This window comes from Nelumbo nucifera, chromosome 1, assembly GCF_055504915.1.
Source record: "Nelumbo nucifera cultivar China Antique chromosome 1, China Antique-T2T, whole genome shotgun sequence".
Classification (NCBI taxonomy): domain Eukaryota; kingdom Viridiplantae; phylum Streptophyta; class Magnoliopsida; order Proteales; family Nelumbonaceae; genus Nelumbo; species Nelumbo nucifera.
The window spans coordinates 47,508,691-47,533,107 of record NC_142649.1 but is presented as its reverse complement, the minus strand read 5'-3'; the positions used below and the strand labels follow the sequence as shown (position 1 = coordinate 47,533,107).

The 24,417-nt window shown below is 39.5% G+C and overlaps 1 protein-coding gene across 6 annotated transcripts in view; it reads right to left on the bottom strand.

The window, feature by feature from the left end:
* LOC104590423 (putative acyl-activating enzyme 16, chloroplastic) overlaps positions 1–24,417 on the bottom strand; it is a 120,105-nt gene that overhangs the window by 51,871 nt on the left and 43,817 nt on the right. For all 6 annotated transcript variants that reach the window (XR_016081371.1, XR_016081372.1, XR_016081370.1 and 3 more), the window contains exons 7-13: positions 23,872–24,021; positions 23,725–23,792; positions 19,321–19,426; positions 18,473–18,631; positions 18,308–18,361; positions 18,146–18,226; positions 6,003–6,140 (exon numbers count right to left, since the gene is read on the bottom strand). Coding sequence is in view for 3 of the 6 variants with exons in the window: in XM_088896643.1 (XP_088752769.1) it covers positions 6,003–6,140; positions 18,146–18,226; positions 18,308–18,361; positions 18,473–18,631; positions 19,321–19,426; positions 23,725–23,792; positions 23,872–24,021 (756 nt within the window). In the remaining 3 variants the exon portion in view is untranslated. The remainder of the gene's footprint in view (positions 1–6,002; positions 6,141–18,145; positions 18,227–18,307; positions 18,362–18,472; positions 18,632–19,320; positions 19,427–23,724; positions 23,793–23,871; positions 24,022–24,417) is intronic.

Here is a 24,417-nt window from a genome sequence, read left to right as displayed (position 1 = left end):
AAGTGTTGGGCCCATAGAGCCCATAAGATGGGATTCAGGGGGTGCACTGCCCATAACAGTGTATTCGGCCAGGCCTTGTAACAAAGGCTGGGCTGAACCCATGTGGCTGATGTGTAGATCAATGTTTGGGTCCCACGCCATACAAGGAAGCCCAATTGGGCAGCAGTTTGGAAGGCTAATTGAGTACATAACCTTAAATGGGCCTTAAGCCCATTTCGAATTGGGTTGATTTGATTAGTCAATTAAAGGGGGCGAATTCTGAAGTGGATCAGCTGATGGGATTGGGCTTAGACCCTATCCACTTAGAGAGTCCAAGATCTAAATGAGATTTAGATATGGAAACCTCCTAATTAGATTAGGAGATGGCTGATCTGATCTGCAGATAAGATAAGGATTATCCCTTATCACTTAAAGGGACTTCTAACCCAAATATGATTTGGATTAGCAACTCCTAATCTGATTAGGAGCTGATCCCTTTAAGATTATGAAAGAAGAAAGGGGCGGATATAGTTTTGTGTGATTGAGGTTCAATTCCTTTTAGAGCAAAGAAATCATAGAAAGAGAGATTTCCTGCATACTGCGAATTCTCTCCTGCCGCCTCCTTCCTGTCATTGCCATTCCCTTTAGTATGCAGGAGGTTGGTTGGAGCTGTACCCACAAGCCATCCAGTTGATTCTTACGAAGGGTCAAGTTCTTTTCGAAGAACGTTGCTGATTCTGCTCCATCCTTCACTGCGCCATCTTCAGTGGGAGCAGATTTTGGATCCTTCCTTGAGCGTGAACACCTCCATTGGGAGATATTGATTCTCTGTATCAGGTATATCCTCCCTCCTACTTCTTTTGGTTCAGATCTGATTTGGTTCTAGATTCAAGATTGATCCTTGAAAATATGTTTTCTGAAATAGGGAATTCGATTCCCTACAAAGATGGGAGAAAATTTTTGAAATTCGCCCTATCTATTCCGCAAGATTTGGGCGTCCATGTGATGGATATCCCATCCCTTCACTCCTGCTACACCTCAGCTCAACGGTGTTTCAGAGAGGAGGAATAGGACCTTGTTGGACATGGTCCGGTCACTTCTCGTACGCTCAGAATTACCCACATCCTTTTGGGGATATGTATTAGAGACTGCTATCTATGTGCTAAATCGGGTTCCAACCAAATCAGTTCCGAAAACTCCATATAAACTTTGGACCGGAAGGAAGCCAAGTGTGAGACACTTGAAGATTTGGGGTTGTCCTGCACATGTTAAAAGAACAAGTGTGGACAAGTTGGAATCTAAAACCAGTCGTTGCCTATTTATAGGCTACCCAAAGGATTTGGTGGGATATCTATTCTATGACCCAAGTGAGCAGAAAGCGTTCTGCAGTCGAAACGCCTAATTCTTAGAATTAGAATACATCCTGGACACCCATCGTCAGGAAATAGTTCTTGATGAGGAGAGCTCAGAAGCAGTGGGAGATGTCCCACAAGTTCCAGGTAATGACCAACCTAGAAAGTCCACCCGGGTATCCAGACCACCAGTCCGATATGGTTATGACCAGGATAGTTACCTGGTGGAAGCCTTGACTAGTGAAAAGGATCCCGTGACTTACGCGGAAGCTATGTTAGACATAGATTCCCAGAAGTGGGTGGAGGCCATGAGAGCTGAGATTGACTCGATGGAGACCAATGGAGTCTGGACTCTAGTAGACCCACCCTCTGGGGTAAAAGCAATTGGTTGCAAATGGATCTACAAGAGGAAGAAGGGCCCCGATGGCACGATTGAGACCTACAAAGCACGTTTGGTGGCGAAAGGGTATACTCAGAAAGAAGGCATCGACTATGAGGAAACCTTTTCGCCCGTGGCCATGCTTAAATCCATTAGGATCCTGCTAGCTGTAGCAGCATACCATGGCTACGGGATTTGGCAAATGGATGTCAAAACCGCGTTCCTGAATGGAGATCTTAGTGAAGATATCTACATGCAACAGCCGCAAGGCTTCATTGCTGCTGGTCAGGAACACATGGTATGTAAACTTAATAGATCCATATATGGACTTAAGCAGGCTTTTAGGAGTTGGAACATCCGTTTTGATTCTGCAGTCAAAACGTTTGACTTTGTGCAGAATCCGGATGAGCCTTGTGTTTACAGGAAACCCAGTGGGGATAAGATCACCTTTTGGTGTTGTACGTGGACGATATCCTACTCATTGGGAATGATGTAGGAATGTTGACTTCGGTCAAGGTATGGCTATCACAGCAGTTCTCCATGAAAGATCTTGGAGAAGCTTCATACATACTGGGTCTTCGACTCTATAGAGATAGATCGAAGCGGATAATTGGATTATCCCAGGTTGCTTATATTGACAAAATTGTCAAAAGATACAGCATGGAGAACTCCAAGAAAGGAAACGTTCCTTTCAGGCACGAAGTCACTCTCTCCAAGAAGATGTCTCCTAAGACTTCTGAGGAGATTGAGAGCATGAGAGACGTTCCCTATGCCTCAGCCGTAGGGAGCATCATGTATGCCATGCTGTGCACTCGCCCGGACATTGCTCAGGTGGTGAGTGTGGTAAGCAGATTCCAGGCAAACCCAGGGCAGGAGCATTGGACTGCTGTGAAGGACATACTCAAATACCTTCGAAGGACAAAAGAGTTTTGTCTGGTATTCGATGGTAGTTCACTGCAAGTTCTAGGGTATACCGATGCCGATTTCTAGTCGGATCCAGATGATAGAAAGTCTACATCTGGGTATGCTTTCACGATAGGATCGTGTGCTGTTTGCTAGAAAAGCAGCAAACAAGGGTCCACTGCAGACTCCACAACCGAGGCCGAGTACATTGCCGCAAGTGAAGCTGCCATGGAAGCCGTGTGGACGAAGAAGTTCATTCACGAATTGGGAGCGATTCCATCCAGCACATCACCCATCCCGTTGTTGTGTGACAACAATGGAGCGATCGCCCAGGCTAAAGAGCCTCGGGCTCACTCGAAGTCAAAGCACATCGAGAGAAAGTACCATGTACTGCGGGAGATCGTTGGTAGAGGGGACGTCCTAATTGCAAGTGGGAGCTGTTAGACAGTTTTTGTATGGCCTTAGCTTCAATCCGATTTGATGTACTTTTGTTATTTAGTGGAAATAAATAAAGTGCATGTTTGATTCATGTTGTTTGGTTTAATTCTGTGTAAAACCCTAAAACTGGACACTTATAGAGATTCGTGTTAGTTTTAAATGTTCACAGCCGTTGGATAAGTCTGGGGAGATTTATCCTGCCAAGGCTGATACTGGTGTGCCACCAAGTGTTGGGATGGCCTGTCTCAGCCACCAGGGTAAGACCCGAGGCACATGCAGTATGGGATTACTTGAATCCTTGAACCGGACCAGATTTCCAGTATTGCCCTAGACCTTGGAGACAGATGGGCAAAATTGGAAAGTTACACCTGACCCCTAGACTCGATTATGACATTTCACTAGGTGTCGGATCGGGCTGTCTTTGATATGCCATTCAGTGAGATCCTTAGCGGGGGTCAAAACCTGGGTATGTTGGGGCAGTCTAAGAATTCATCTGAGTGGGTGATCATAGTGACAGGATCAGCCCCTTTGTCGGACAAAGGGTAATGATCGGGAAAGGCACTCTCTCTGATGGAAACCAAACTGCTGGCAGTTGATTTCAATCGTTGGAATTTTGTTTTGCAAAATTAATATATTTATATATATATATATGTACGGTTTCAAAATGTTTGCAAATGGTTTTAATTCCCGGGATCCATGTGAGAGGAGAGTGCGGCACTGTTCCTTGTAGCCGAGGGAGAGGTCCTCTCTTGTCGGGCAGTGCTTGATCATTAAGGGCTGAGAGGTTAAGTGTAAGACCATTTAGGATAATACCTGATGGGCTAATCTTGCACCTGCCCACAGTCCCTGGGTTTTTATAAGATGGCTTGGCCCAGGGACCACTTAATGTAAGTGTTGGGCCCATAGGGTCCATATGATGGGCTCAGGGGTTTACTGAGTTTTTCAGTGAATTCGGCTGGGCTTTGTATTAAAGGCTGAGCCGAACCCATGAGGCTGGTGTGTAGATCAATGCTTGGGTCCCACGCCATACAAAGAAGCCCAACTGGGCAGTAGATTGGAAAGTAGTTAGACATTGAACACTTAATGGGCCAAAAGCCCATTTCGAGGTGGGCTGATATGATCACCCATCTATGGGGCGAATCTGAGATTAATGTTAGTAAAAGGATTGGGCCTTTAACTTTATCCACTCTTGGAGACCAAATTCAAATTAGATTTGAATCTGGTAACTTCCTGATAAGATCAGGAGTAATCTAACTTTATCTGCAAATAGGATTAAGATAATACCCTATCCAAATACTGATTTGGATTGGGATAACTCCTCATTAGGAGGTTTCTTAATCAAGAAGAAAGGAGGAAAAACCCTAAGAGAAATATATCAGATTTCGAACCAAGGGTAAAATGCAAGAAAATCTTCCTGCAAATAGAGATTAGATCTCATATAGACTCCAGGGAGAAGAGAAGCAGTTTTTTCAGCCATCTTCGTCTCAGGAGTTCTCCTCCAGCCGCCGCCATTCACTGTTGCAAGATTCGATCTTTGCAGCAAAAGGAAGTCAAGAAATCAGTTCTTGACATTAGTCTTGCAAGAAAGACTGAAAAGACTCAGTGTTTAGTGCTTCCAGAGGGTTCTTGCGAAGGATCCAGTGTGTAGGACGCACCCTGCTGGTTCTGTTCCATCCACAGCTGTGTCATCTTCAGCAGGAACGGATCTTGGTGCATTCTTTGGGCGTGAACACCAACTTTGGGAGATACTGCTTCTCCGGATCAGGTATATTCCTCCCTTTTGCTTTTGGTACAGATCTGGTTTGATTATGGTTCAAGTAGGATCCTTGAATATTGTATTCTAAATTTAGGGAATATGATTCCCAGTTGGGAGAAGGTAGGAAAATTTTTGAAATTCGCCCACCCATTCCGCAACCTTTATGGCGTCCATTAGATGGATCCTACCATTCTTTCAATCTGGCCTTACAACTGTTTCATAAAACTTTCCTTTTAATCTAAGAGATATTCACCTATCACATAAAATTCCGGATGCACCCTTCCATTTTGCCCATCCTGCTCTAATGCTATGGGCAACATCCTCTTCAATCTCTCCCTTGTTATGAATTATTGAACCAAGGTACTGGAAAAGGTCACATTGAGTTATCTCTTGGTCTTCATTTCTAAGAGTACCCTGATTTGCAGTCCTATTATTATTAAATTTGAAAATCAAATATTATGTTTTAGTCCTACTTAAAAAACCTCTTGTTTCTAAGGCATTTGTCCATAAGCTTAATTTTGCATTTAATCTTCATAAATTTTATCAATTAAAAAATGTCATCAGCAAACAATATGCACCACGGGACCTACTCTGAGATGTCTACTGATATTTAAATTGAAAACCATGGTGTGAAATAGGGAATCTAATTAGATGAATGCCTTGATCTTGTGGTGCCTCGTACCTTGTATTGCTGTTTTTCTTGAGTGAAAACAAAAGCTGGACCTTTCAGTTTTTTCAATTAATAGGTATCTAAAGATGGGTTTGTTTTGGACAGGTGGCAGGATTTTTGTGACAGAAATTTATCCCATAAACAAAGGCTGGAGAGAAAAACAGAGGGACTCCTATTGAGCAGAAAAAAAAAATTGCTAGGTGGAAGATTTCCAGTTTGTTTAAACTTCTTACAAAAATGACCTGACTAAGAGATCTTCCCCTTGAATCTGCCTTGCTAGTGATCATCAAAGAGAAGGAAAAAAAAAAAAGAAGACAAAATCTAATGTTCATAAACTACATAACAAACATTCTAAGTGCAATCATAATTACCTATAGACATTATATGTTAGTGGCAAATTCTTAGTACTCTATTTCATGGATATATAGCTAATCAACATCCAAGTAGATTGCACTAGATTGTTAACACAATTGATCAGATAAATATTTTTCTATCATTGTTTGATAAAAAATTGGAATATATTACCTTGTAGTAACCCTTCATCACCTGTGGCCCCCTAACTTTAACGATGCCTTTTGAGCCAGCTGGGAGAACTTCACCAGTTTCAGAATCTACAATCTTGACCTCTGTATGTCGAAGTGGATGCCCAACAGAGCCAAGGACCTTCAAAGGATGTAAATCTGTGAAATTCAATCATATAATGTACCATTCTATCTTTGGTAAATCAAACTGAAATAAGAAATGGACCAAACAAAGGTAGATTAACAAGGAAGCCTAACGAAAGCAATTTTGTCATGCATCAAAAGAAAAAAAAATCCACCCCTTCCAAAAGCTTGAATAGTGGAGACCAAGGATGGGTAATGACCTTTTTATCAAAAGAAAAACATTACACTCAGAAGTCGAACAAAACATATTATGGTCGAGGTTTTGAATATCAATTCCAATATAGAGCTAGTCACTGTCTAAAGCAGATTAATTCATATAGGTGCACTCCAGCCTTCTAGGAAATTCTCTCATTTTGAGCTTGTTTAAATGTTGAAGCTCTTTGTTTTATGGATGTTTCTTTTTGGAACGTTAATAGATTAGTGAGATTTTATTAAAAGAAAATGTACACAGGTAGAGCATACTAGCTCACCCATAAAGAGCTATGCCCAGATGCCTATACAAGGGTGCTGTATCATGTTAGACAATGGAAACTTTTAGGGTGCATTCCATATGTAATACCATGACTATCCATGTACTTGTTGTATCCAGGTAACATAGATCATCATCATTGTTAGAGCTAGCCGAATAAGGGTAGATTAGTCATTTTATTTCTGTTAAGTTATGTGCTTATGTGGCAGTTTTAATAGAGGCTTCCTGTCCCATACTTAAGTGGGGGGGCATTTTAGTCTTTGTACAACTAATTAGAGGCTAATTCATATTAGGGTTGACTGATAGGGTTTAAGCTATCAGATTCGACTGTTCCTTTTCTTCTTCTTCTTCTGGTTCGAACTGCTGAAGCCACTGAGATAACATGGTATCGGAGCAGGACGTTGCTCTTTAAATCTCTGCTCGTGACTGCTGCTCCTTTCTGTTCGTGACTTCTTTTTCTTCTCTCTGGACTGCAAATGGAGAACACAGACTCGACCTAGGTCTGAGAACACTTCGACCTCTCTTTCTCTGCTCAGAACTTGATTGCCTTTCAAGAGAATAACTCCAGAAATAAGTGGATGGTCGACTGAAGCTCTCCATCAAGGTTGGTTATCCTTTTTTTTTTGTGTTGTTGGTGCTTCTGGGTTGGAAAACCCTCAAAAATCTGCTTGGACTGATCAGAACTTAAAGAACTAGGTTATTTGTAGCCTTGGTTCTTGGCAAAAGGCCCAAGAACAGGTTGTGTTTACAGTGACCGAATGGTGTAAGGGTTACTGTAGTGGTTGTAGTTGATGTCTTTGGACTGGTAGTGACCTATAAAAAAAAAAGGGTCAGACAGACCTGTACCATGTGGGACAGAGATGGTTGTGTGGTGATGCTTTCGATGCTCACCCTTTATTGATCAGCCTCAAGAGGGCTTGTATGTGGTTAGTAAATTGCTGAATTACTGTAGTGGTGATTTATGGCTCTGTGTAATCAGTAGTGGTGTGAGCAAGAACAAAAGTTGTTTTTTTTGGGGCTGGAAGGAATAGCCGAATTGCCTACATCAATTTTCTGCCTTGTTGGTGTTGTTTGAATGTTGGTTTACCTTTTGTTCTTAATCTGAATGGTAGTTTGTGCACAGTGGTGACTGATTGTGACTTGTTGTGAACCTATCACCTGTGTTTAGAGGCTGTTGTAGTATTGCCTTGGCTGCTATAGTATTTGGTTGGTGACTAAGAGTTCAGCATTAGAGATAGCAGTGGGGGAGACATAATGGCAGCAACGAGAGGTGGTTCTAGTGATCAGAAACCGAGTGTGATGATCCCCTCTGATTATTTGGGTGTGCAGATGACCTCCATTAAACTTAATGGTGAGAATTATGTGCCATGGGCCAAGTCAGTGGAAGTTTTCCTCAAGGCAAAGAGGAAAGTAAAACACGTGAAGGAAGATAAACCATCAGCTAACTCTCCAGGGTTTGATGACTAGGAACAGGAAGATGCCCAAATCATGACATGGTTATGGAATAGTATGGAACCCAAAATAAGTGCCAACTTTATGTTCTTAGATACAGCTAAGGACATATGGGAACATGCCAAGAAGCTTTATTTTGGGCAGGATAATACTATAAGGGTATATCAACTCTATCAGGAGTATTTCGATCTGCAGCAAGGGAATAAAACCCTATGTTGAGTTGGTTCGAGTTGTTTTTATTTAGTGAGGAAGTTGTTGGGCTTTAGGCCCATTAGTTTATGTTTTTTTAAGTTGTGACTGTTCAGCTATATTAGTAGCCGCCCTACTAAGGGCATCCTTGTAATATCTCATCCTTTAAGTTAAGTATAAATATAATGAGAGGTAGGCGGCTAGGGTTAATTCAGAATCCTGGTTGACTTCCTACTCTTTTCTTCTTCTCCTTTCTTCTCTACTGTTGAAATCTTCATCTTCCCCCTCTTTTCTTTCACAAGAAACTCGACTAAATCTGCAATTAGTTATTTCTACTCCCTAGAAGAGTACTATGCCAGTATGAAGAACCTCAGAAATGAACTCAATGTCTATCATCCCCTCACTCCAGATGTTAAGGTTCAGCAACAACAAAGGGAACAACTAGATGTCACTAGGTTCTTAGTGGGGTTGAAATCAGAATATGAACCAGTTAGGGCCCAAATATTGGGAGGCTCTACTCTTCCTACACTTGAGGAAGTTTTTGCACGGCTTCGTAAGATTTCTTTGGGATCTACAGAGAATCCCACACAGTCTGACAAATCAGCATTTGTGATAGCCAAAGGAGGTGGACATGGTACTAGAGGGGGAGGACATGCCTCCCGAGGAGGTTGTGGTGGTTCCGTATTTGGCCGTGGTGGTGGTCGTGACTCAGGGGGAGGCCGTGGTAAAGGAAAAAGTAACTCTACAAGGAAGTGTACCCATTGTGGTAGGAACAGACATTCGGTGAATTTCTGTTATGATCTCCATGGTCCTCCTTCTAAAGTTGGATAAGGAATGCGATTCGGAGATTCAAGAGAATGATGGGAATGAGATCCTCGACCAAGCGAGATTGGTTGAGAAGGCTAAGCTAGAAGTAGTGGTTGAGAAAGAAGTTCAAGTGAGTAAAATTTTGGGGCTTTTCTTTTTTAGGTGGGGAAGAATTTGCTAGGATAACTTTTTTGGACCTGGAAAGAGCACAGAATGATTAGACCTGTTGAGATTGGTAGGGTGACAGAGCTGGTTGGAGGAGGTTTTGTTGATTAGGGTAGGAAAAGGGTTACCTTTGGGGAGTGTTGAAATGTTTTGAGTGGATATAAAGATGGGGGTGGCTTCATTGATTTGCGATGTGCTTTCAGGAGATTATTTGAGTTTTGATTCTTATGTTTTTTGTAGTGAACTGTTGGGAGGATGTGTCTAGTGGTTTTTTTCAGATTTGTTTTGAGGTAGTGCAGGGGTTAAGGCCTCTTTTTCTTTTTTGTTTCAATAAAGTTTCATTTTTTATTTATCTTCAAAAACGTCTTCCTATCCCTATTCCTCTCTATGTTGATAATACTAGTGCTATCAAGATTGCTTCTAATCCAGTTTTCCATAACATCGAACACTCCACGCTCAACCCTAACACCCAATTAGATCACAAGCCGACCCAAGACTTGACCCCCATTTCACCATCTAGAGATCATACCAAATCCTGATAGACCTCTCTATCTGAGCGTCCACTCCAAAAGAAACAGAACTCACTCACCCTAAACCTCCTACGAAAGTATTATAATCCTCTTTCTTTTTCTTGACAACTCTTTTTTGTCTTCTTGATCCTCTTGTTAATGACAGAGATAGTTCGAACTGCACAGAGAATATGAAAGGGTGTGTTTAATGTCTACACACCCAAAAGAATGTATTGTATATATTATGCGAGTACAAGGAAAAGGACAAAGCTGCCCTCCTCTAACATAAAAGAAGAGATATACAAAGAACAAATAAAAGATATTGTACATAAGGTACATGATAATACAATACCCCCAACCAAGTCAGCCCATAGTATCTCGACACCCCCCTTCAAACTGATGTTGAGATAAAAGCATCAATTTGTCAGATTGGAACTTGTGGCGAGGATGTGTTATAGCCTTCGTGAAGATGTCAGCAAGTTGAAGACCAAACAAAACATGGGGAAGAGTGATAATTCCACCAAGGTACTGATCTCTGATGAAGTGATAGTCAACCTCTACATGTTTAGTACCAACTGAATACTGGGAATTCAAAGAGAAGGATTTCCAGAGGTAAATATCGGGCATTGAGCCCGCCTATCATAAGTATGAGTTGGGAGAGCGAGATAAAGATAAATACCCAATGGACGGTGAAAAAGCTTTCCTGCACGCAGGAACCTTCCTTCTGTCTTGCATTCATGAAAAACAAGATTAGAGGCAATTTTGATGGCACTAACATTATCTACATGGATGGGAATGGGAGTTGGGAGCTGCATATGAAGATCACCAAGAAGAGCTCTAAGCCACACAATTTCACTACGGACTGATGACATGGCATGATACTCAACTTCAGTGGAGGATTTGGAAACTATCTGTTGTTTCTTGCATTTCCAAGAGATAAGGGAATCACCCATAAAAATACACCAGCCAGTAGTAGATCTTCTAGTGTCAGGACATCCAGCCCAATCTGCATCAGCATAGGCAGATAGATGGAGAGATGATGATGAGGAGAAAAGAAGTTCATGAGAGATAGTAGCCCTAATGTACTAAATGATCCAAAGAACTGCAGTCATATGTGGTTGTCTAGGGGAAGAAACAAATTGACTGAGAACTTGAACATCATAAAAGATATTTGGCCTTGTCATAGTGAGGTAGACAAGACTACCAACAAGTTGTCAATATAGTGTAGCACTAGGAAGAAGTTCACCGTCATCCTTAGATAATTTGAGGTTCACCTTAAGAGGAGTATCCACCTACTTATCATCATTGAGGCAACCAAGGTGAACCAAGTCCATAGTATACTTCTACTGATTCACAAAGTACCCTTGAGGAGAACGAGTGACTTCCAATCCAAGGAAGTAAGTTAAATGACCAAAATCTTTCATCTTGAATGAATGACTCAAGAAATCCTTGAGATGGGAAATACCGTCATGATCATCACCCGTAATAAGTATATCATCAACATATAGAAGAACAAGAAGAGTGATTCCTTGGGCCTACTTCAGGATGAAGAGAGAATAGTTAGAAGGGCTTTGTAGAAACCCAACATCTCTAATAACAGAACAAAATCGTTCAAACCATGCCTGAGGTGCCTGTTTCAATCCATAAAGGGATTTCTTGAGGCGGCAGGCCATAGTCAGATCACTGCAATATCCTAGAAGAGGCTTCATAAACATCGTTTCTTAGGATGACCATGAAGGAAAGCATTCTTGACATCCATTTGATGGTTGCCCCACTACTTAATTGTTGATAGTCAATTCCATATTCTTGTTTGTATCATTGTGCAACTAAGCGAGCTTTGTATCTATTAAGACTACCATCTGATTTCAATTTGATGGAATATACCCATCTACTCCCAATGATTGAAGCATCTGAGGGTGCAGGGACAAGATCCCAAGTATCATTTTCTATGAGGGCCTGAATTTCAGCATCCATAGCTTCTTTCCGATGAGTAACTGCCATAGTCTGCTGGTGAGTCTTTGGAATATCTGTAGATGTTAGGACAGCAGAAAAGGAGCTATGGTCGGTAGGAAAACCATAGCGGTCAGGAGGTCTAGAAACATGAGAGGAACAACAAAGACGTGGAGGATATGAAATTGTCACAGAAGGATAGGCTCTAGAGTATTATTACTTACAGTATCATGAGGAGGAGAGGAGCCATGAGCTGGTGGAGAAGAGGGCAAGGGAGCAGGTCCTGAAGTGGCCATTCGCTTCCTTACATACTGGCAAAAGACTCCATGAAGGAAGGGGTGGAGTTCATAGTACCTATGGATTCAAAATAGTGCAAAGCAAACATAGAAGGAGTAAGCAGTTTAACAATGTGAGCAAAGAAGGAAACAGTTTCAAGGAATATAACGTTTCTGGAAATTTGGATCCTCCTTGCTTGACGGTCATAAGAAAGGAACCCCTTATGTTCTCCAAAGTATAACCCATTGAAGGCACACAGAGCCAATTGAGGTGTGAGCTTTGTGCGTCATGAGGGGGAAGATGAACGAAGCAAGCACAACCAAAAACATGAAGCAAAGAAAAGTCTGGGGGCCAAAATGAAATAAACATTGGAAGGGAGAGACATCATGAAAAACAAAAGAGGGAAGTAAATTAATGAGGTATACAATAGTGCTGACCGCTTCTGCCCAAAAGGTAGTGGGTGCATGAGAGTCTTGCAACAAGGTTCTCACCACACTCAATATGTGTCCATTCTTCTGCTCTACCATCCCATTTTGTTGTGGGGTCTCAGGACAAGATCTCTATGATTGAATTCCTAGTTCCCTGAAATAGGTCTGAAAATCTCCATCAAGGTACCCCGAATGTGATCAAAAAACACCAATCGTAGCATTAAACTTCTTTTTAACAAAATCCTGAAACAATTTTAAAGTAGGGAATACTTCTAACTTTTGTCTTAAAAAATATATCCATGTATATCGTGTGTAGCCATCCACAAATATAGCAAAGTATCGGTACCCCAGAACAAAACAAAAATGTGAATCAATTTAGAAGGAACTAAAGAGTGTTCGGTAGTAGAAGGAAAGGGTAAAACATGTACTTTACTCAAACTACATGAAATGCAAGATTTATTAATGTAAGCAAAAGAAGTAGCAATTAAAGTTTCTTAACATAAGGGTGGCCAAGGCGCCTATGCGAAAGATGCCACTCGTGATTTCTACAAACAAATTCTGTACTAGGTGTAGTAGAAAGTAAACATGATGAAGTTGGTGAAGACTGATTTTTCGAACTCCAAAGCGAATAACCACCCCAGCTTACGCCCCTTCCCCTTCACCGTCCCAGTTCGCTAGTCTTGGATCAAACATCCATCACGAGAAAAGGAAACAATGTTACCATCTTCTACTAATTGTCCAACAAAGATTAAATTAGTAGTAAGTTTTGGAACAAGAAGGGTTTTAGGAACATGAAACTGAAAAGAAGCTGTATGCGGGGTCAAATCATAATAACCAAGAATCTCAAGTTTTTCACCATTAGCTATAATGATATGCTTATTCAAGGCTTTAGGTTTAAAATACAAATTAGAGTATGCCCCCGTCATATGAATTGAGGCACATGAGTCAATTACCCAAAGATGACTAGGAGAAGAACAGTAAAGAGAATACTCACCAGACAGCCCAATAGCAGAGAATACAAAAGAAATGAGAGACAAGATGACTTTATTCCTTACACTCGTAACTTTGTACCTTAGAGAGATCCTACTTTTGCTTTGGTTTGTTTGCAAAGACGACAGTTTCAATTCCAAATTCATTCTTCCCATTAATGGAGGATTGAGTTGATGGGATGAGAGATCCATCATATGGATGGCCGAACCTTGCAGGAAGGTTGGGCGAAATTTCAAAAATTTCTCTCTCCCCATGTGGGAATCGCATTCCCTATTTTAGAAAACTGCATTTTCAATGATCAATCTTGAAACCAAACCGGACCAGATATGAAACCAAAAGGGAGTAGAGGGATATACCTGATACGGAGTAATAGTAAACCCCCAATGAAGGTGTTCACGCCCAAGGAGAGAACCAAAGACTGCTTCCACCGAAGATGACACGGTGTGAGGTGAAGCAGAATCAACAAGACGATTCTTCAGTAAGAACTGAATTCTTCAGCAAGAATATGATGGAGGGCTGGTGAGCACGACTTCAGATTGCCTCTTCTAGCAAAAGGCAATATCAAGAACTGTTCTTGATCATTCCCACTGGTGGACATCGAACTGGGTAGGGCAGCAAGAGTAGGAACAAGAGAAGAAGACAGAAGCAGTTGAACTGTATATTATCTTCTCTCTTAATTCAGTAGACTATCTGTTGTGTTTTGAGGGTTCGCCCTGCTCTTCTATTTATAGCCTTAAAGAGAGATTCTCCTAATCCCATTAGGAGTTTCCTAATCCAAATCTTATATTTTGATCTGGACTCTCTTTAAGAGATAAGGATAATCCCTTATCTTATCTGCAGATAAATATCAGCCTTCCAAATCTAATTAGGAGTTTCTTGATCCAAATCTTTATTTGGATCTGGGCTCTTTGAATGGATAAGGATAATCCCTTATCCTATCTGCTGATTTAAATCCCAGAACTGCCCTCTTTTAATTATTCTTATTAGGTCAGTTCGAATTGGGCTTTAGGCCCATTAAGTCTATGTGCTCACTAGCCCTCTTAATCTGCTGCCCAATTGGTTATCCTTGTATGGTGTGGGACCCAAACATTGATCTACACATCAGCCACATAGGTTCAGCCCAGTCTCCGTCACAAGGCCTGGCCGAATTCACTATAGGAGATAGTGAACCCCTGAGTTCATCACCATGGGCTCTTAATGGGCCCAACATTTACACTAAATGGTCATTGGGTCAAGCCACCTTATAAAATCCCAAGGACAGTGGGCAGATGCAAGATTAGCCCATCAGGTATTACCCTCAATGGTTTTACACTTAACCTCTCAGCCCATAATGATCAAACACTACCCGACAAGAGAGGACCTCTCCCTCGGCTGCAAGGTACAGTGTTGCACTCTCTACTCACATGAATCCCAGGAATTAAAACCCTTTGCAAACATTTTGAAACCATAATATATATGTATATCTTTATATAAATATATTTTGCAAAACAAATTTCAACGGTTGAAATCGACTGTCGGCAGTTTTGGTTTCCATCAGAGAGAGTGCATCCCCGATCATTCACTTTGTCCGACAAAGGGGCTGATCCTGTCACTATGATCACCCACTCAGATGAATTTTCGGACTGTCCCAACATACTCAGGTTTTGACCCCCTCTAAGGATCTCACTGATTGGCATTTCAAAAACAACCCAATCTGACACCCAGTGCAGTACCATAATCGAGTCTAGGGGTCAGGTGTAACATTCTAGTTTTACCCATCTATCTCCAAGGTCAAGGGCAATACTGGAATTTTGGTCCGGTTCAAGGTTTCAAGAAAACCCACACTGCATGTTCCTCAAGTCTCACCTTAGCAGCTGAGACAAGCCACCCCAACCAACTTGGCGGCACATCAGAGTCAGCCTTGGCAGGATAAATCTCCCCAGATCTATCCAACAGCTGTGAAGATTCTAAACTAACACGAGTCTCATATGTGTCCAGTTTAAGGGTATTACACAGAAACACACCATAATAACATGAATCAAATATGTACTTTATTCATTTACATTAAATGTCATAATGTACATCATTCTGATTGGAGCTAAGGGCATACATTGACTAACATGAGTAACCAATCTTGTTTCTTCCCTAAGGAGTTCTCCCAATATGGCAACCGGATTTGGGGTAGTATCCCTGTTCAGAACATTTGATCTAATCACATCATATTCAGGCCGTAAATGCATTAGAAAATGCATAACCTTTCTTCTGTCAAAGTGTTCCTTCATTGTCTTGAAACAGCAAGCTAACAGAGTCCCCCATGTGTACCAATTCATATTCAGTCCATAGATTAATGTAACCAGTAAAGTACTCTTGAATGTTCTTTTCCCCATGGGTGCAGGAAAAAGATTTCTGTTTCAATTTGATATTGTTTAGATAAGTTAGACTGCTGGTAGACCTTCTCCATGTATTCAAACATCTCCTTTGCAGTCTTGAGGCACCTCATCAGAATAGCTATGTTAGATTCTATCGAACCAAGAACCCATGAAGCTATTCTTGCATTATCTATCTTCCACTGCTTCAGCACTTTATTATCAGATTCATCAGGCATGGCAACCGAACCATCCACATAGCCCTAGAGTCGTTGGACTTCAAGATAAAATTGGAAGTGAAACTTCCATAGGGCATAGTTACTCCCATTGGATTTGATTGACAATAAATCTCTTGTCTGAAGCCATTTCAGTAAATAGCATAACAAGAACTAAAGTCCCAGCAAGTAAAACTGATAATAGCGAGTCTCAGATCAATCACTACAGATCTGATATAATTAAGGGAGAACAGATTTTATGGAGTAAAGGCCACCAGAAGTTGCTGAAAGGTACAGTCCAGAAAAGGAAAGTGCAGGGTCGACTTCAAGAAGTTAAAAACCTTACCAGTAAGGAACCAAATCACAAAGCAATGATATGGGAAGCAAGAGTAGGTCTGGGCAACACCAGATCTAGGGTTTCAAGGCTATCCAATAAAGCAGGAGAGAGAATTCAAGCAAACACCAACCTGGTACTCGTTCTTCACTGGAAAAGAACCCAAAAGATGACTGATTGAAACAGTCCTTAGAAAACCACCAAATCAATCTCAGAAATTGCAGAGAATATATGACTTCTGACGCTCTTCATTTGAAGTAGACAGCAGCCAAGAGAAAGAGATTTAGCAGATCTAGAATCGAACCTGCTATGATACCATGACAGAGACAGTTTGAACCGCACAGAGAATATGAAAGGGTGTGTCTAATGTGTACACGCCCACAAGAATGTATTATATATATTATGTGGGTACAAGGGAAAGGACAAAACTGCCCTCCACTAACATAAAAGAAAGAGATATACAAAGAAGAAATAAAAGATATTGTACATAAGCTACATGATAATACAATACCCCCAACCAAGTCAGCCCATAGTATCTCGATAGTTAATTCCAACCCCAAATAGGCCCCCCTTACACCCTTGAAACTAGAACAGATATGTTGAATTTTTGGTGCCTAAATCTTTTAACCGAAATTCTAGGTTCCCTTGGATCTTCTCGGGGAAAACCCAAGGAAGCAACTGGGTTTAGAGCACCATGAGCAGAACGAGGGTTTCTTTAACACCCTAAGTAAAGAAAACGATAAAAAAAAGAATAGAAGAACAGTATATAAGATTTTGAATCAGTGAAGAAGATAGTATCAATGCTTTGATACCATGTTTGTATTCAGTTCTATAGAAGACGAAGAGAAAAATAGAAGAAGAGAGGTTTAGAAGAAATGGGTGACACTTTCTCCAGCCCTCCAAGACAGCTTTTATAGTAGGGCAATAAGAAAGAGACAATGACAATTCTGCCCCTGATTAGTAGGCAGTAAGAAAACATAAAAAACAAAGCCCAGGCTCATTTAGCCCAGGAAGGAAGTTGCACAAGTAAATGTCATGACATAACATAAACAGGCCCAAGCCCACAATGCTAGGCTACACAACATTCTCCACCGAGATAACAGGCTTATGCACATTCTTAGAAGAAATAACTCCATCTGTCAGCACTTTATGATATATTTTGTTCGACTATTGCCCCTTTCCTATTCCAAACTCCAGGTGTTCTCCTGAATGCTCTCTTTTACATTCCCCAACCTTCATTTAGCCAAAATCGAATTACTGTCATTCACTCTTGCCCCTTCAGCTCTGGTGAAATGCAAACATCTCTTTCTTGTGAGCAAATTGATGCTTATGACTTTGCATCGATTTAAGGGGGATTGTGGAGAGTTTCAATGTATTGTACTGTTATAGTCCCTATTGTATACTACATATTCTTTTATTTTTCTTTCTCTCAGCCTTGTAAGGGCCTTCTTGTAATTGTACATATCCTTAATATATATAGGACTCTTTGGGGGTGGAGGTCGATTCATTCTATTGACATCCCTGAAATTGTGTGCTCTCTAGATATGTAACAAGCTGAGATTATATGATATACACTCAGCAGCTTGAGGGAAGAGATAGATGGTTTACATAAAGCAACTGAATGGGAAGAACAGTATTACCATTAAATTTAGGCAGTTTATATAAAGCAACTGACTGGGAAAGATCAGTTAATCTCTTTCCAACTGGACTGGCTGTTTTCTATTCTACTTTTCTCCCATCCTTCCCTTTCTGTTTTACTTTCGTATAACAGGTCTAATACCAGAACAAAAATAATAATAGCAATATCACTGTACCAAGTAAGGAGTACTTGGACTGATAGTTGCTCTGCTCTTTGAACAAGATATATTACTTACATTGTAAGTGGGTTGGCGAGCAGCAACAACAGGAGAAGATTCAGTTAAGCCATATCCATTCTGCAATTTTACGCCAATTGCCTACAAGTATAAAATAATTATTTGTGCAGTATACATATAAAAACTTTCATAAAATATATGAAGAATGTCTAAACTTCTAACCTCAAAAAACCTGTCAACATGCAAAGGCAAACTAGCGCCACCACTTATACCAGCCTGCAATTTTCCAAACAAAACCTATCTCTTGATTTCGCTCACTAACAATCAACAGTGTTCAAATACAACAAAATAAAATACTTAAAAATATTTTCTGGTAGCTCATTACACCTTTGATATTCCAATTGCAGAGTGAATTTTGGAATAGACAAGTTTCATCCCCAATATATGCAATGGCCACAAAATTGTGGCAGTAATTCTTGCCCAGAACCAGTCCACCATTAAAAAAATAAGTGGATGTGGCTTCTGATTTCTTGTTAGGACCTTTCCCTACAAACAAGACTGGAATTAGTTCACTCAAAAATTTCCAAATATCATCAATATTTTTCCAATATGTCAGCAATATTTCACATTTCATTGATAGAGACTATTAATAGGTTTAAAACTTTAATATTATTAAAAACTTTATGATATTTCATTACAATCATCATTATTTTCTAAAAGTATTTTTCTGAAAGAACCAATGGAGAATTTGTGACTGGATAATTGGCTTTCAATTTTCATATTATTCACTAAGTCACCATAGTTCAAAAGAAGTAGAAAAATAAATATAACTACAAAAGAGTATTCTCAAATAATAAAAATATATAGTGACAGAAAAGGCAAAAGTCAAAATGGCAAGCAATTGACATATTTAATGAAGAGAAGATGGTTAAAAGGCAATAAGGTACCTATTGAAGTCTGTTAATTTTCTCCTATTTGATTTATATAGTTATTTGCTATGGTTTTTTGAGTCTTAAATGTGCAATTGTATTTTTTCTAACGATTCTTTAAAGGTTTATTAACTAATTCCATGTTTCTAGAAAGCCTTTCTGATTTTTTAGATATTAGGCAATAAACAGTGACAAATAAGTAACTGTGCTGCTTAAGAATTTTCTATTATGATGTTAGGATAAAATTTTTATTAAAAATGAAAATATTCCCTGAGGACATTAAAATTTTAAGTTTCATATGCAAACCTCATAAATCCTCTTTGATTCCATGTAAAGCAAACTTATTCTGATTAGTGCAACTGCAATAACCTTCCGAGCAATAGAACTTGTTGAAATCTGTTTCTGGATTCCACTGCAGCAGAATAGAAAAGCAATTTACATAAAACATAGATTCCATAAATTTACTTAAAACATCCTTCAATGCAATTTTTAATATGCATTGAAGGACTTCGACTTGTACAAGATACCTATTCCCAAACTACAAGATTATATTATGTTATAATTTGAACAAGAGCTTCATAGATTCCATAAATTTTGTGATAACATGAAATCTTTTGTTTGGTAGTAAATAAAAAGAAAATTTATTGATAAAATAGAGACATCTGATGGCAATGAGATATCACGAGAAAACAAAGCTACAAATGAGATCAAAGCAAACAAAAAGGGAACACTCAATAGAGAAATGAGAAATACAAAAACCAATAACATCAGAAACTTTAAGCCAACTCCAGAATGTTCCATAAACCAGAACCAATGTCTTCTTTTGTGACTCCTTCAAACTCTAGGAGAATGAAAGCCCAATCCATTATCCATTTACTGTATAGTAGGGTGATATGATCCCTAGCTCGAGCCTTCTCTTCAAATATTCTCCTATTTCATTCTTTCCAGAGTTCCCAACAAACAACAAAAGGTATGCAGCTCCAAACAATGACATTTCCCCTTACCCTTGGCCACTTGGAGATAATCTCCTCTACCGTACTAGCAGACCACCAGCAAGTCTCGAGAGCCCAATGAAGAAACCCCGTATGAAATTAGAGTAATGGCATTTAACAAACAAATGATAGCCATTCTCCTCTGCATTCTCACAAGGATAGCATCTGCTAAATAAGTGAAAACCTCTGTTTTGAAGATGATTCAGTGTCAAAATGCAAAAGCTTCCACCCTTGGGAGGACAGGGTTTCCCCAAATTCCTTTTAATTTTGAGCTTTCGCCATTTGACCTTTATAGAGCCTTGTCAAAAGATTTGATTGAGAACAATCCATTTCTATATTCTTTCCACCATATTGAATCCTTCCTTTCCACCTGAGTTTCAACTGACTGACGTTTTGCAAGTAGATCCACACTCTTGAATTTCCCAGTCAAAGATAGCTCTCCTGAATTTTGGGCATCATACAGTTCTACCTTGATTGTTCTCAAAATTCTCTACAATGAAGCTATTTTTCATACCAAACCTATACAATCGAGGACAAAGATTAAACAGTTTTCCAATACCCAATCAATCATCTTCCCAGATTTTGATTGTTGAACCAACTCCAACCATAAAGGACACAAAGTTGAGAAAAGCCGATTGGAAGCACATAATCCCTTTCCACACACTTACTCCATAGGATGCTTTCACTTCTTTAGACTCCCACCCAAATCCAATCACCCCATATTTACAAGCCACCACCCTCATCCAAAGAGCCCCCCCCCCCCCTTCTAAAGCAAATCTCCACAACCATTTTCCTAGATGAGCTTTATTGAAAATCTTCAATCTTCTTATTCCCAGACCCCCGCCCTTTTCCATGCAAACCTTATCCCACTTAACTAAGTGGGATTTCTACTTGATCCCTTTAACTCCCCATAAGAACTCCTGTTGCATTTTTTCAATTGAATTTATAATAGAAGCTATAGCTTTTAATAGTGAAAGGTAATATACTGGGAGATTGGACAGCACAGTCTTTATAAGAGTTATACCTCCAAGTGAGAGATACCTTCCCTTCGAACCTGCCAATCTTTAATCTATCATGTCAAGAACCAGTTGCCAATTTGAAGAAAGTAAAGCTTTTGCCCCAATAGGGAGACCCAAAAAAGTAAAATGGATCTCCCCCACCAAACAACCCAAAGTTGTTGTGCATTCTTCCAAAAGAGATTCAGTGATGTCAGCCACCCCAATCATCAACACTCTTCTAAGATGCAATACATAAATCATTGTTGTGTCACATCTACTAGTATCATCATGTTGCAACCAATAATATTATAGACAAATAATCCTTTACATGTCTATGGGTTTTAGCACATATATAGAGATATGATATTCTTGACCAATCATTATTAGATTAAAATAACTTTTTCTTAAAAAAACTATTAGATTAAAATTAAGTTGGTTCTGCTCTAACTATTATGAATATAAAGTAAAAGGCATATTAGACTTCTAGAAATAACATCCTTGTAATTTCGTTATGAGGCCATGCATCTCTTATGTAGTCAATTTTGTCAATCAGTATAAGCATGTGCTTAGGAGTACTCATATTGCTGCAGGAAAGAGAAGATTAGCCTTTAAAGCATACCAATAGAGGTACTTTGTGTGTTGATAATGACCATGTCAACATTCCTATCCATAACAATGAAAATGCTTAACTTTCCTTTATATTAATATGTACAATTACAAGAATGCCCTTATAGGGAAGAAAGAATGAAAAAAGAATAAAGAGTAATGTACAAAGTACAAGGACTATAATAATAAAGTACATCAAGTTACAAAATCTCCACACTCCCCCTCAAAACTAAATTAACGAATGCAAAGACATAAATATTAGTTTGCCCACAAGGAAGAGATGTTGGGATCTAGTCATAGTCTTAATGAAGATATCCACATTCTGCATCTCAAGGCCACATGAGGAAGAGATAATAGAGCTAAAAAGAAACAAGTCTCTGATTAAGTGACAATCCACCTCAATATGCTTAGTTTTCTCATGGAAAATAGGATTAGATGCAACCTTGATAGCACTGGTATTAAGGAATCACCCATAAAGATGCACCACCTTGTAGTAGAACGATGGGTGTCAGAGCAACCTGCCCAATCTGCATTAGCATATGCCCTTAATTGAATGGGTGAAGAGGAGAAGAATAGACCTTGAGACATAGTGCCATGAACAAAGCAAATAATTTGATGATAACAATCATGTGAGACTGATGAGGAGCAAAGCCTAACTGACTAACCTTTATAGCATGAGAGATATCAAGCAATGAACCTTCAGACGTCTAACTTAACATTTAGCTACAGAGGAGTATCAACATTCTTTATCATCAATAATACCAAACAATTTAACAAGATCAGAGGCTGACTTTTATTGACAGATAAAATACCCTATCACTGTGACACTGCGTTGAACTTCATGGCCCAAGAAATAAGTAAGAAAACCTAAGTTCTTCATGTCAAAGGAATTGTAAAGTAGAGACTTCATCTCATGAATTCCTTCTTCATCATCCCCAGTCAAAAGCATATTATCAACGTAAAACAAAAGGATAGTGATACCTTGAGGCCTCCTAGCCTCCTGCAACCAAAGAGAAAGTGATCATAAGAACTCTAACTGTATCCAGTAGCAACAGTGACATCTCAGAATCATTCAAACCATGTTCAGGAGGCCTGCTTCATCCCACATAAGGACTTTTTCAACTGGCAAACTAGAGAAGTATCGTTGTAGCATCCAAGAGGAAGTTTCATATAGACTATCTCTTTTAACTAACCATGAAGACAAGCATTCTTCACATCCAATTGAAAAATAGACCAAGACTAAACTCCAGATAAAGCTAAGAGAGCATGAACTATGGTAATCTAAGAAATTGGGACAAATGTTTCTCTTTAGAAATTCATGATGCTATTCACTTCTTGCCTTTGCATCTCACCTTCAGAGTAATATCCTCCCAAAAAGAGCATCCCAAGTTTTCTAGACAGCCAACTTTACATTTGTTTCATAAAGCATCTCTCATGATCTAGGATATGCTTCAACAGAATCCATCCATTAGAGAGCAACATTGAACATTTCAGGATTAAAGAGGCTCATTGGATATTGACACAAAATTACTTAAAATATCTAGTGGATTCAGTGGCCAAGGGGTAGAAATCATCAATGCTTACTCCAATTTTATTAACTCATTGGGAACCTTGGCCTTTAGGCATTAGTAGTGTCTTCGGTGGCTAGGGGGAGAAATAATCAGCATTTACTCTAATTCAATTACTATTTGCAATTTGTTTATAGTATAGAAGTTGGCTTTGGTCTGGGGCCTATCTTTGCCAGGATGGAATTGGGAGTGAGTTTTATGGGGCACTTTGTACCAAGGGTAGCCTTGCATGTATTTTGCACTTTCCAGCTGTATCTTTTGTGGACTAGCAGAGGCTAATTGTCTTACATACCTCTCTTAGGGTTGCAGGACGTTCATATCCATCTCCTTTTCATCTTAATAAATGCATCTGTGTTTATCTAATAAGGAATTATTTTTCTTCCAAGTTATGAAAAAGATTGTCTTCTCTATATCTCTTGAACTTAGTAAACATATGTGAAGCAGCAATATAAAGCAATAGAAGTGGGGAGGGGTGGAGCAAGAGAGTGAAAAATTGAAATGTAAAGGTCCATTAAAATTGTTTCAGCTTCATGGCTTAGAAGGTACCTATAGAGTGTCTCATATATTAGAGGAACAGAAATTAGGTAGTGTGGTTGATAGCGTCTCAGATCTTCCTATCAAAAAGTAACCACAATGGTAAGAAAAAAAATACCATTGTCAATTATTAAGCAAACAGAAATCTAAAGAGAGCACCTTCAAGTTTTTCACATTTGTGTATACTTGCTGAACCCCACATGTAAATGTAAAATACTCAGCAGCTCGTTCATATGTATGCCATGGTGGGAGCATGCTTAGAAACTTGTCTCCAGCTTCTGCAGGTACAATGTTCCAGAGGTTCTTAATCTAACAAACATGTAACAAGAGAGTTCACCTTGGAATTAGTGAGTTGTGTTGAAAATAAGCAGATAAAATTTCAAATACTGAAAGCATAACTACATGCATATAATCATATAGATGCATCGTATAGACATGAAAACATTTAGCTACTTGGCACATTTGTTGCAGGTGCAATCCATTAGCACAAGAGAGAGAGAGAGAGAGATGAAAAATAACCATAGTTTTCAAGGTGCCAAGATGAGGCTAGGTAACAGGGAGCACCTTGTCACCTAGTCGCCTAGGCAGGCACTTAGGCATTGCCTAGGCAATGGATTTTTATTTTTAAATAAAAAACATGAATCCTAAGGTAGTTCCCTAGGTTCCATAGCAAGTAGAAACCACCATCCATTAATAATTATCTAT